This window comes from Chlorocebus sabaeus, chromosome 14, assembly GCF_047675955.1.
Source record: "Chlorocebus sabaeus isolate Y175 chromosome 14, mChlSab1.0.hap1, whole genome shotgun sequence".
Lineage (NCBI taxonomy): Eukaryota > Metazoa > Chordata > Mammalia > Primates > Cercopithecidae > Chlorocebus > Chlorocebus sabaeus.
The window spans coordinates 98,253,406-98,266,036 of NC_132917.1; the positions used below are offsets into that span (position 1 = coordinate 98,253,406).

A 12,631-nucleotide genomic window follows, 5' to 3' on the forward strand; every position below is an offset into this window, starting at 1 on the left:
CCGCAGGGACCATCACAGGAGCAGAACCTACAGATTGCCCCCTGGCTGTTATCCATTGAGGACATCATCTCGCTGGGAGGAGGATATGCTCAGGGGGCAGATGGGAGATGGGGACCAGGCTCCTGGTGCCTCGACTCTGCCCCAGTTCTGGGACCTTCCCCCTCTGTGGTCCTTAGTTTTCTTTCCATACAACGAAAAATACTTAACAACTTCACAGTCCCCAAATTTAACCAACCAGGGAGAAACTTCCATCCCACCATAAAGATCCTGGTACTGGATACCTCCCAAATCCCTAAGGGGAAAAACATAATTAAAAAACTTCATCAATAGAACATCAATAGGCCGGGCACGGTGACTCACGCCTGTAATCCCAGCACTGTGGGAGGCCGAGGCAGGCGGATCACCTGAGGTCAGGAGTTTTGAGACCAGCCTGGCCAACATGGTGAAACCCCGTCTCTACTAAAAATACAAAAATTAGCTGAGCATGATGGTGGGCATCTGTAATCCCAGCTACTTGGAAGGCTGAGGCGGGAGGATCGCTGGAACTTGGAAGGCGGAGGTTGCAGTGAACCAAGATCACACCATCGCACTCCGGCCTGGGTGACACAGCGAGCCTCTCTCTCTCTCTAAATAATAAATAAATAGAGCATCAGTAGAGCAAAAAGAAAAGCAAGAAACAGTAAGCAAGTGTGGTAAGGAAGAGTATAATATGCAATAGCAGGTTTTGACACAGCCAAAATATCAATAATCTCGATGGTAGTGCATCGGGGCCCATTGAGATGGCTCACGCCTGTAATCCCAGCACTTTGGGAGGCTGAGGTGGGAGGATTGCTTGAGCTCAGGAGTTTGAGACCAGCCTGAGCAACGTGGCGAAACCCCGTCTCTATAAAAAAAATAAAAAATGGGCCAGGCGCGGTGGCTCACGCCTTTAATCCCAGCACTTTGGGAGGCCGAGGCGGGCGGATCACGAAGTCAGGAGATCGAGACCATCCTGACTAACACAGTGAAACCCCGTCTCTACTAAAAATACAAAAAAATTAGCTGGGCGTGGTGGTGGGCGCCTGTAGTCCCAGCTACTCAGGAGGCTGAGGCAGGAGAATGTTGTGAACCCAGGAGGCAGAGCTTGCAGGGAGCTGAGATCACGCCACTGCACTCCAGCCAGGGCGACAGAGCAAGACTCTGTCTCAAAAAAATAAATAAATAAATAAATAAATAAAAATAGAAAAATAAAAAATGGGCTGGGCATGGTGGCTCACGCCTGTAATGCTAGCACTTTGGGAGGCTGAGGTGGGCAGACCACCTGAGGTCAGGAGTTCGAGACCAGCCTGGCAAACATGGCAAAAAGCCGTCTCTACTAAAAATACAAAAATTAGCTGGGCATGGTGGCAGGTGCCTGTAATCCCAGCTACTTGGGAGTCTCAGGCAGGAGAATCGCTTGAACCTGGAAGGTGGAGGTTGCCGTGAGCCGAGATCTGGTCACTGCCCGCCAGCCTAGGCGACAGAGTAAGACTCTATCTCAATCAATCAGTCAATATAAATAAATAAATAATTAGCCCGGTGTGGTAGCACATGCCTATCCCAGCTACTTGGGAGGCTGAGGTAGGAGGATCTACTGAGCCTGAGAAGGCGAGGCTGCTGTGAGCTCTGATGGTGCCACTGCATTCCAGCCTGAGCAACAGAATGAGACAGGCCCTGTTTCAAAAAAAGAAAAAAAAAAGAGTGAATAGGCTATGACCTTCATGACCCTGAGCCCTGAGGCTGGACAGAACACACCAGACAACATGTGACCAGATATGGTTCATACAAGTCAGCTACAAGGAAATAAACTGCCCCAAGAAGACCCTGGTTCTGGGTTGGTGGGCTCAGGTCGTAGCTTGGAGAGACAGTGGCAAACTGAGTCAAGTTACGCAATATTTTTCCGCCTGCGGCCAGAAGGACAGTCTCCCTTGATTGCCTGGGAAGGCAGTCAGGGCAAATCAGTATCCACGGGCCAAAGGGAGCACTTAGAGGCCAACTCTGAGTATTAAACGCTCCTGTGTTAACTCTCCTACAGGAAAACACCCTCTGCCACCTCTGTAGGCCTGTGCTTCTCACGCGGCTGCACCAGACCTCCAAGCACCACTCCGAACCAGACGTTCATTCTTCTCTGAGAGTAAACCCCAGCTCAGCCAGGCATGCACACGGCCACAGATAACCCAAAGGGGCTCGGCTTTGTTTTCTTTATCCAGAAGCTCTTCAAAATGCTACAAATGTTATCAGCTCACTAAGTGGGATAGTCCGCAGACGCTCTTTTATTTATTTTTTTTGAGATGGAGTCTCGCTCTGTCGCCCAGCCAGTCGCCCAGGCTGGAGTGCGGTGGCGCGATCTCGGCTTGCTGCAAGCTCTGCCTCCCGGGTTCACGCCATTCTCCTGCCTCAGCCTCCCGAGTAGCTGGGACTACAGGCGCCGTCACCTCACCCGGCTAATTTTTTGTATTTTTTAGTAGAGACGGGGTTTCACCGTGTTAGCCAGGACGATCTCGATCTCCTGACCTCGTGATCCGCCCGCCTCGGCCTCCCAAAGTGCTGGGATTACAGGTGTGAGCCACTGCGCCCGGCCCACAGAAGCTCTTATAGTTCGTATAAGCTCTGCCTGCTCAGCTGAGACTCTGTGGTCAAAGCCAGGACACACGGCCAGGGCAGGCATCTATGTGGCCCCTGACTCTCTCCAGTTCCTGACCCCCATGCACAGCTGCAGCAGGAGCTCATGGCTTCCTTTGCTGAAGTACTTGGTGCTTTCCCAGGCAGGACCTCACTAGCTTATAATTACAAATGACGTGCTGGGATTGGCTCTGCCACACGCAGGTAACACTACTTTAGTCCAGGGCCTCCTGCAGGAGAAGGCCAGGCTATCAGCTCTTGAGGACTTAATGATACAAAGACCTTAAGAGACAAGGGGACCACCACACAGAGGCTGGTCCGGTGGCGTGCAGGAGGCAGGAGGTTTCTAGAATGGGGGCAGGAGAGCGAATGCCAGAACAGAATGGAAGACAGGAGTTCAGAGAAGGACAAAGGAATGAAAACTGGATTCATTCATTTGTCCATCCAGTGCTAAACGTGGGACGCGGTGCTGAGACGCCGGCTGTCTCCCAGTCGAGCTGGACACGGGGCGAGCAAAGGGACAACTCTACTTGCCAAGGGGTCAGGGAGGAGAGAAAGTCGGGCCCTGGACACCTCTTCCCAGAGGGAAAGGCTGGGCCAAGGCCTGAGGCAGCGAGGGGAGGTGGGGAAGAAGCTGGGCAGGAGTGTTTCTTTGCAGGGCTGGAGGAAGGCTGTGACCCAGCCGCACAGGGCAGGAAATCTCCCAGACAGGAGTGAGAGGGCCTGGGGGATGGGCGGGCGTCAAAAGACAGAGGCTCAGTTCAGCTGCCCCAAGACTGGGAAAGCAGGCACTTCCTCCAGGCTGGGCCACCTCAGGTCAACCTTACTCTGGCCTCAGTTTCCCCATTGCACTGAAGGGAAGTGAAAAGGCAAAGACTTTGAGCTCTGTGCATGAAAGGCTCAGCCATGGCTCAGACCACCACTCCTTATAAAACAGGGTGGATGCCGCCGCTGCTGTTTTTGGCTGCTGAGTGGCCCATCTCACCTCTTTGAAGATGAAACATGCTGAGGCCTAATGAGGAGTCAGTCGGTCGGGGTGGGCGTGGAGCCCAGTCACCTGCCCCACCTGGCCCCTCCCAGTCAGAACAGCGCCCAGCCCAGGGGCCTGTTTCACACTTCTGTGCCCGCGCATCCTCCTCTGCCCGGGGCTCCCTCACTCAGAGGCAGAGGTGTAGGGGAGCGCAGCAGAGGTGTAGGGGAGCGCAGCAGAGGTGGTCTGAGGTGGTCTTGGGCTGCAGTGAAGGCCTTCTGAGAGCTGCCTGGGCCTCGCCTGCCCCTCCACTGCCCGGACCAGTGCACACTACCCTTTGGGGCTCTGCCGAGCTGCACAGTGCCTCCACGTTTTCAGGCCAAACAGGTCATTTCCAGTATGGAGGCCGACCGGGGGAGGCTTTCAAACCTCCTTTAGGTATGTGAGAATAGTCCTCTAAAGAAAAGACATCCTCAGCCTGCTCGCTGTCCTTCTTCCCCAGCTGTTGAAAGGACGTCTTCTGCCGCCTACATAGCCTCTGAACCACGGCGAGTCAGGCAGGAACCACACCTCTGCTAGGTGAGGCCCAGGACTGGCCCCCAAGGTGCCTGCAGGCCACACTCTCCACTTAGCCAGACCAGACGTGACCCTCTTTCCTCTCTCTCGCCACTCGCCTTCTTGTTCCTTGCCCCCTGCCCAGGCCTCCTCGATTTCTATTCAGACAGACCACCCCAGGGCTGACCCCCACCTCCTCCTAGAGGCCCCATAACCAGCCTATAACCAGCCGTTTCTGGGGAAATACTTGGCACAAGAGAAGGGGCATGCAGACAGCTCGCGCTCTCCTGGGAGGCAGCAGCCTCATAAAGGCACTACTATGAGGCACAACCAAAAGACAACTTTCCCCACGTTTCAGAAGAGGAGCGTGCACCTGGGGATAAGCATCTCTCTGTATGGTTCATTTGGGTTCATTAAGCAATTAATCCATTTATCTGATTTGCAGAGTGATGCCCAAAGGTTGGACTTCTGTAGCAACATCCAGCCTCCAAGTGAGTTTCTGGAATTACCACCTTCCCCAATTACGACGATCCCTATCTCCATTCTTCATCCCCGAGTCCCCAGGGGCAGGAGAGTGCACCGAGGTTTAATCCCTGTTCCCCAGGAAGCTGGGCCTGGGACGCCCACTCTGAAGCCCTCACACCCACCACCATCCCTGCTCTGACACTCACTCAGGGACTTACAGGCCTCACTGTTCCAAACTCCACAACCTGCAGGCCCTGGGGCACCTTGTTGCTCCTGACTCCCATCAGAGCTTGGCTTTCAGGAAAGCTGGGCAATGTCTGGGAAGTCAATTAGGAAAAACTGGGGACAGGCCAAGGACTCAGCCTCAGTGGTACCCACAGTGAAAATGAATAGGGAGGCTGGGCCCAACTCTGCCTGCAGAAGGGATGCCCTGCACGTCTAGACAACCTGCGCTTATCCTGAGGTGCTCCCATCCCCTCGCTGGCACCCAGCTCCTGCATCCTCCCTAAACTATGCTGTAAGGCTAACTGACAACCCCAGATCAACAGAAGGCACACCAGCAGGGACAGGCGAACATTCGGCCCCAATGCCCGCACACAGGGCGTCCCCCGCCTGCGGCACGGGTAACAGCACTAATTACAGGTGAGACGCTGAGCACCTCCGCTCAACACAGGGAGGCAGCCTGTTGGTCTGCCCTGGCATGGCCCTGGGGCTCTGGAAGGACCCGCAGGCCGCAATGTGCACAGCCCTGCCTTTCCCTGTTACTTGTGGTGGAGGCAGGTGGGTGCTGGGCGCTCACTCACCTTGTGGTCCAGGTCGGCACTAGCCTTTGGCTGCTGCTCCTGGGAGGGCGGCAAGGGCACAGAGCCCAGGTACTGCCTGAGAGATGATGGCCTCATGAGGCCCAGGAGCCGGCTGAGCGAGGACAGCTGGGGAGGAGAAAGGAGGTTGTCACTCAGAGGGCAGTGACCAAGCTGAGAGCTCGGGATACTCCCAGGACTTGGCCTGGACACCTCAGCTGATGGCAGTGGGTTAGAGCACTGGCTTCTGAGACCCAGACCCACCTCTCACTTATGAACTGTGGTCTCCCAGATTCTGAGTATTCTCATCTGTAAAATGGATCACACATACTTCCCAGGAGACGAGGGGCACCCACACATACCCAGCTCCCCCACCCCCACCCACACACAGACCCACACACACACTCATCTCCCCACAGACCGGACACCCACCCACTCACCCTCCCCACACCCACACATATCCAGGCCTCCCACCCCCCACCCACCCACCCACATACAGACCTACATCCACACCTACTCATCCCCCCCAACAGACCCCACAACCACACCCACCCACCCACCCACCCACCCATACACACAGACCCCTCCACACATATCCACTCATCCCGAGACCTCCACACTCCCCCACCCCATCCACCTACCTACTCACCCACACATATACCCGCTCACCCATATACAGACCTACATACACACCCACTCACCCCCCCAGACCCCACACCCACATCCATCCCCATCCACAGACCCCCCACACCCACTCACCCACATACACAGACACCCCCCCCACACCCCCACCAACCCACTCATCCCCCCGATAGACTCCCACCCACATTCACCCACACCCATCCCCACCCACCTTCCCTTGCTTGCATCCCTCTCTTTTGGTTTAACTCTTCTCTGTGGCCTAACCCTGTGTCTTCAGCCCCGGCCTTCCACTCCCCTTCCCGCTCTTTTCCTTCCAGGGGATTTTAAAGCAAATACATTGTATCATTTTACCCATAAAGAACTTCTACAGAAAATATAAGGATTTCCCCCCAATCTAATCATAATACCATTTCTTTCCTAACAGAATCGCCGACTTCCTTATCATCATCCAACACCTGTGTTCAGTTTTCTGTCTCTAAAAGGTCCTCCAACACTGTTCTGTTTGAAGGGAGATTCACCACAAGGCCCACACGCTGCATTTGGTTGACTATGGCACCTAATCTATCAGCCGCCCCCGCCCCCATTTAGTTTTTGAATAAACTGCCCAACCTCTCTGAACAAACAAGCTCTGAATCCCTCTGCAGGGAACGTGACCTGCGTAAGTCCAGGTGTCTACAGTTAGCCACTCCTGGCCCAGTGTATGCACTTGATTTGGGTAGCGTGGGCCCAGCCCCAGCAAGGACTGCCCAGCTGCCCTGAAGCTAATTCTCGTTGTAGCAGAGGCACGCAGGCTCCCAGCCCTTGGCCTCTGTGAGGCCACGACAGCCCTGGGGGCAGGGCGGGGAGTAAGTGGGAGCAGAGCCAAGGTAGTTCAGAGGCACCATCTCTTTAGATGGCACAGGAGCAGGGTGATCACAGGCTAGGGGCTTGAGCCCCACAGCCCAGCCCCCCGCTTGAGCTTAGCCTGGCTGGCACACCTGGCTTCCTCCGGTGACTCACCCACCACCTGCTCAGCACATCAGCCGGTTATGGGCTGAGACAGCCCACAAGAGCAGCTGGGCTGGGGGCTGGGGGCTAGGAGTCAGGCTCAGGGCCTTAGCTTCTGGAAGGTGGCCAGGGCTTCTCAGCCTGGTGTCTGATCCCTTTGGGAGGGGAGAGGAAGGTTCTGGGCAAAGAGAGGCACCATCTGGGGCTTCATCCAAACCACAGCTGTGCCGCCTTCCTCAGGCTTCACAAGTCAAGAGAGTTTCCAAAACAGCCCTGCCCACTCCGGGCTCACAGCTGTGCAAGCACAGGGTCAGGCTCTGCAGTCCACACCCCCAGCGTGGCCTTCGGGCAGGCCTCGCCCGGCCGGGACCCTCCCTGCTACGGGAGGCCTGGGTGGGGCTGGGCAGGGGCGCAGGGACGGCACTCTTGCGGTGCTTGCTCTCGTGTTTTTCCTCTCACTCATGAAAACAGCTTGGCTGTGCTCAGCGCAGCAAGCTGCTGCCCCTGCGATCTGCCTGCGCCGTCGTGCCTTCCGACTGTTTATTCCCTTTTGTTTCCATCTCTGGATGCTCCAGCCAGTCTCTCTCCCACACAAACCCCTCTCCAGGATAAGGGCTTGTTTGTGCCTTGCGGGAACCCGCGGGGATGGGTCAGATCAGAACCCTCCCTATCTCAACCTCACTGCTGGCAGCTGGCTCCGCAAACACTCAGCCGCTTAGGGCAGACACTGAGAACGAGAAGCAAGGATCCCTCAGAAAGACAGGCCTCCACCAGCCTTCTCAGAGGCAGGGAAGATGTGGTGGAAGCTGATTTCCAGAGAAGCAACTGGCCACACAGCATGTTCCTGGGTGCAAATCCTGGCTTCCTCCTCACCTAGGACAGGAAGCCAGGATCTTAAGTGTCTGCAAAGACCCAACGACCTGCCTGCTGCTCCCTGGAGCTGGTGCCCTGCCTGGGCCTTCTGACCAGACACAGCCCCCGCCTCTCTCCCTTCCAGCTGTTGCTCCACACCCACCTTCTCAGTAAGGCCCACCTGCCCAGGTATCCACCCACCCACCCACCCACCCATCCATCCATCCATCATCTATCTACCTAATCTATCTACCTACCTATTTACCTACCTACCTACCTACCTAGACAGAGTCTTGCTCTGTCGCCTAGGCTGGAGTGCAGTGGCACAATCTCTGCTCTCTGCAACCTCCACCTCCCGGGCTCAAGCAATTCTCCTGCCTCAGCCTCTCGAGTAGCTGGGATTACAGGTGGCCACCACCAAGCCCAGCTGATTTTTGTAGTTTTAGCAGAGACAGGGTTTTACCATGTTGGCCAGGCTGGTCTCAAACTCCTGACCTCAAGTGATCCACCCACTTTGGCCTCCCAAAGCGCTGGGATTACAGGAGTGAGTCACAGTGCCTGGCCCCTTTGCAATTTACTTGCTTTTTATCACCTATTCCCCCTCCCTCCCTGGAATGTAAGCTCTCTGAGGGCAGTTTTTTCACTGCAAAGTCCCCAGAACCTAGAACCATGCCTGGCACATGGTACACGTCTAGTAAGTATTTGTCAAAGGAACGAATGAATGAATAGATGAACAGTCGAGACTGCAGCTAATGTTTTCTGAGTAGATGCAAACATTTATCCCCCTTGATTTGAGTCACTTGAAGCCCACGTTTTCCAAACCCCAAACTGGAAGACATACTTTGACAAGAGGTTTACTGTGTTGCAAGAAGTGCCCCAGGATAAGAAGCAAACTCCTGATTTCCTCTCCAAACCTGCTCCACCTGCGTCTTGCCTAGGGTAGGCAAAGGGCGTCTCCATCCCGCCTGTTGCACAGACCTGGAGTCCTTGTCTCTGTTCTCTTGCATTGCACATCCCACTGTCTGTACTTGGGAAATGCACCTAGAACCTGACCATTTCTCACCGCCCACACTGCTATTTCCCCAGGCCAAACCACTGCCATCTCTTGCCAGGATTACTGCAATCACCTTCTTCCTCTCCACTCCCAGTAGTCCCTTCTCAACACAGCAGCCAGAGTAATTTTTAAATATTTTATAAACCAGATTTTGTTTCTTCTCTGCCCAAAACCTTGCAGGGGCTCCCCACTTCTACGTAAAAGTCAAAACCCTCACTGTAGCCTTGAGGCTGTGGCTAACTGAACCTCCACTTGCCTGTGTGACCTCAATGCTGTAAGTCCTGTCCTTCAAGTTCAGATCTCCAACGTGTGCTTCTGCTCCTGCTCCATGGGACCCCCGTTGCAGCTTGCGGGAGATACAGAGCCCAGCAACTTGGCCATCATTGCAGCTTGCAGGAGATACAGAGCGCAGCAACTTGGCCATCGTTGCAGCTTGCGGGAGATACAGAGCGCAGCAACTTGGCCATCGGCGACTCCTGCCCATCAGTGCCCTGCCAACTGCTGTGCCCAGATCCAGCCCCGGGTCCTCTGCTCCTACACCAGTCAATTCTCAACCCCTGTGCCCCCTTTCACAGTGAATTGATTGATAGGATTTCTCCAGCACTTGTGCACTGATGAGGGAAAGGAGGGACGGTCCTTGTCCTCCTGTCTGTTAACTGGGACTAAAGCCCAAGGACCCAGCAGGGCACTCTACCATGAAGTACTGGGTGTGGTCCAGGATGTCCAGAGGCAAGGAGAGAGCTGGACAGGCTAAGGCGGTGCCCTGCAGTGGTCAAGGGCAGGACTTTAATCCCAGCTCTAGGCTGGGTACGGTGGCTCATGCCTGTAATCTCAGCACTTTGGGAGGCTGAGGCAGGAGGATCGCTTGAGCCCAGGAGTTCGTGACCACCCTGGACCACATGGCAAAACCATGCCTCTATAAAAAACACAAAAATTCACTAGGTGTGGTGGTGCACACCCACAGTCCCAGCTACTCGGGAGGCTGAGGTGGGAAGACCACTGAGCCAGGGAGGTTGAGGCTGCAGTGAGTCGTGATCACACCACTGCACTCCAGCCTGGGAAAGTGAGACACTGCCTCAAAAATAAAATAGTCTCGGCTGTGCCACTTCCCTGTTGGGTGACCCTGGAAAGTTTTGCTATCTGTAAAATGTGGATGACAGTAAGTCTGAGGGCCTGGGGCTGCTAGGAGGGGCGAGTGCTGAGGACAGCAGCCAGGACATAGCTGTGCTGTGCACACAGGAGCTGCCACTGTTGCGTGTTGGGGGTGGCAGGTGGAAAGGAAGAGGCGGCCCAGACACAGCCAGAGCTGTGTGCAGAGAGCAGGCAGGGCCTGTGAGGAGGCTCAAGGAGAACACACGGCACTAGCAAGCCCCGTGGAGGAGACGCTGGGAAAGGGGCATGTGGGCTGAGTGGGCGGCTGTGGGGACGAGGTGGCCCTTTGAAGGAGTGTTTCAGGAAGGTCTGACAGGCCAGACTGGAAAGGGGAGTGCCTGGCAGCCTGAAGACCTGGGAGGAGGCTGTGAGCAGCCCTGGGCTTGCAGTGGAGACGGGGAGGGAGCTCCAGGAAGGCCACGGGCAGGCCCCTGCCGGTCCTTCCTATCCCTCCGGTCGCCATGAATCTCACTCCCTTTCTCCCTTGTGCAGTACAAGCACTGACTCAGCCTCCAAGACCTGGCTCAGGGCATCTTCTCTAGCAGCCGCCGCACTGTGCCTGGGCAGAGTTAGTCACTGCGGCCATGGCCGACTTGCTCACCCCTCTCTTCTGAGGTCATCTGGTGCTGTCTCCCCAGTGCCAGTACCTGGCACAGAGCCTGGCACTCAGGTGGCTCAGCTAGTGTCTAACGAACACACGGGTGCATGGTGGGCACACAGCAACTGGCCTGGACCTGGCTTGGCCCTGACAGGCTGCAAGACCCTGGCCCCTGGGGAGCCTGCGAGACCTGCCGGGCCAGGCTCTCTCAAGGGGAGGCAGTGCCACTCCATGTATCTTTTTTCTTTTAAAGAACAAAACAGAACAGGGTCTTGCTTTGTTGCCCAGGCTGGAGTGCAGTGGAGCCATCACGGCTCACTGTAGCCTTGACCTCCAGAGCTCAAGCCATCTTCCCACCTCAGCATCCCTGCCCCAGGTAGCTGGACTAGAGGCACATGCCACCATGTCCAGCTAATTATTTTACTTTTTGTAAAGAACCCCTGGGCTCAAGTGATCTTCCCACCTCAGCCTCTCAAAGTGCTGAGATTACAGGCATGAGTCACTCACTGCCTCCTGCGCCCCCATTCCCCAGGTTTGTTTTTTTTCAGCAAAGGTGTCTGGCTCTGTTGCCCAGGCTGCAGTGCAGTGGTGTGATTATAGCTCACTGTAGCCTCCAACTCCTGGGACCCACAACCGTCAGCCCTTCCTCCATGACACTTCCCCACTGCCACTCTGACCTCCACCAGGAAGGCAGCCCCACCAAGCTTTCCTCACTCCGTGCACAGCTGCTGGCCAACAAAAAACAAAACGAAGCAAAACGCCAATCCTTGAACTGGCTCTCATTCTCTCTCTCTGGCCACCTGTGTTGTGCCCCCTCTGGCCTCCACTCTGCGCTGGGCCTGTCCCTCAGTCTGCGTCCCAAAGTCCTCCCAAGCACCCCATCTTGGGCTCCCCCTGCCTGTAACTGCTGGTTGTTCCCAGCCACACCTCTGCGTCCCTCTGTTCTTCCTTCCTCACAGAGACCATCTGTGAAGTGACCTCAGTGCCGGTCACCTCCTCACTGCCCCTCCCAAGGTCTCAGCCTGGGGCACATTCTCCCCATGCACCCCAACAACCCACCTGGGTGCCCGTCCCTTCCACAAGCGTGCACTGCCTTCCCGGGGTGTGCCAGGCACTGCCAGGTGCCGGGGGCAGCAGGGGGCAGAAACTGTGTGTTCCAGGTTCTTCAGGGGCTTACGTTCTGCTTGGGGGTAGGGGGTGGAAAACACAGATGCTGAGCAAACAAACAGGAAAAATCAGGGGGTGGCCCCCAGGAGTGACTTAGGACAAGATGAAAGCCAGTGCTGGGGCACTCTGGATCGGGTGGCCAGCAAGGCCCCTTGCGGAGATGACATTTCAGCTGGAGTGGGAACGACAAGCAGCTCCAGCCCGACTAAGGCCTGGGGGAAGCACTCAAAGCAAAGGGGGCATCTGAGGCAAAAGCCGGGGCAAAAGCCAGGCCGAAGCCGCTCAGACAACCCAACCCCGCCGGTCACTTCTCTGAACTCTCTCCTTGCAGTCACAGCACCCGGGACGTGCCGGAACATTGTCTCAGCCCTCTGGGCAAGGCGTTATGCGGCCTGAGTGGTAGAGCTGCATAGACTCTAGCCAGAGTACCCCTAGCGTGGCTGAGCTGGAAGGGTCAGCTGTACCTAGCAGCTGTTCTTCCAGGACTACGCTCAACCTCCCTTCCATCCATGCTTGGTCTGCCAGTGACCCCTTCATCACCTCGTGATGTCCTCTGAGCTGTCAGGAGGCTGCAGCCAGAGCGTTTTGGAGAGAAGAGGAACAGGACAGGAAGGCCGAACTCTTTTTTTTTTTTTTTTTTTTGAGACAGAGTCTCGCCCTGTTGCCCAGGCTGGACTGCAGTGGTGTGATCTCGGCTCACCGCAACCTCCGCCTCCCGGGTTCACGCAGTTCTCCTGCCTCAGCCTCCC

At 55.9% G+C, this 12,631-nt stretch overlaps 1 protein-coding gene across 3 annotated transcripts in view; it reads right to left on the reverse strand.

Moving 5' to 3' along the window:
- The window catches only part of FAM178B (family with sequence similarity 178 member B), a 98,039-nt gene that overhangs the window by 13,291 nt on the left and 72,117 nt on the right, over nucleotides 1–12,631 (reverse strand). For 2 of the 3 annotated variants that reach the window (XM_073023235.1, XM_073023234.1), the window contains one exon: nucleotides 5,434–5,559. In XM_073023235.1, coding sequence (XP_072879336.1) covers nucleotides 5,434–5,559 — 126 coding nt within the window. Of the gene's footprint in view, nucleotides 1–5,433; nucleotides 5,560–6,479; nucleotides 6,818–12,631 lie in introns of those variants that run through there. The other variant, XM_073023236.1, reaches the window with a different exon arrangement.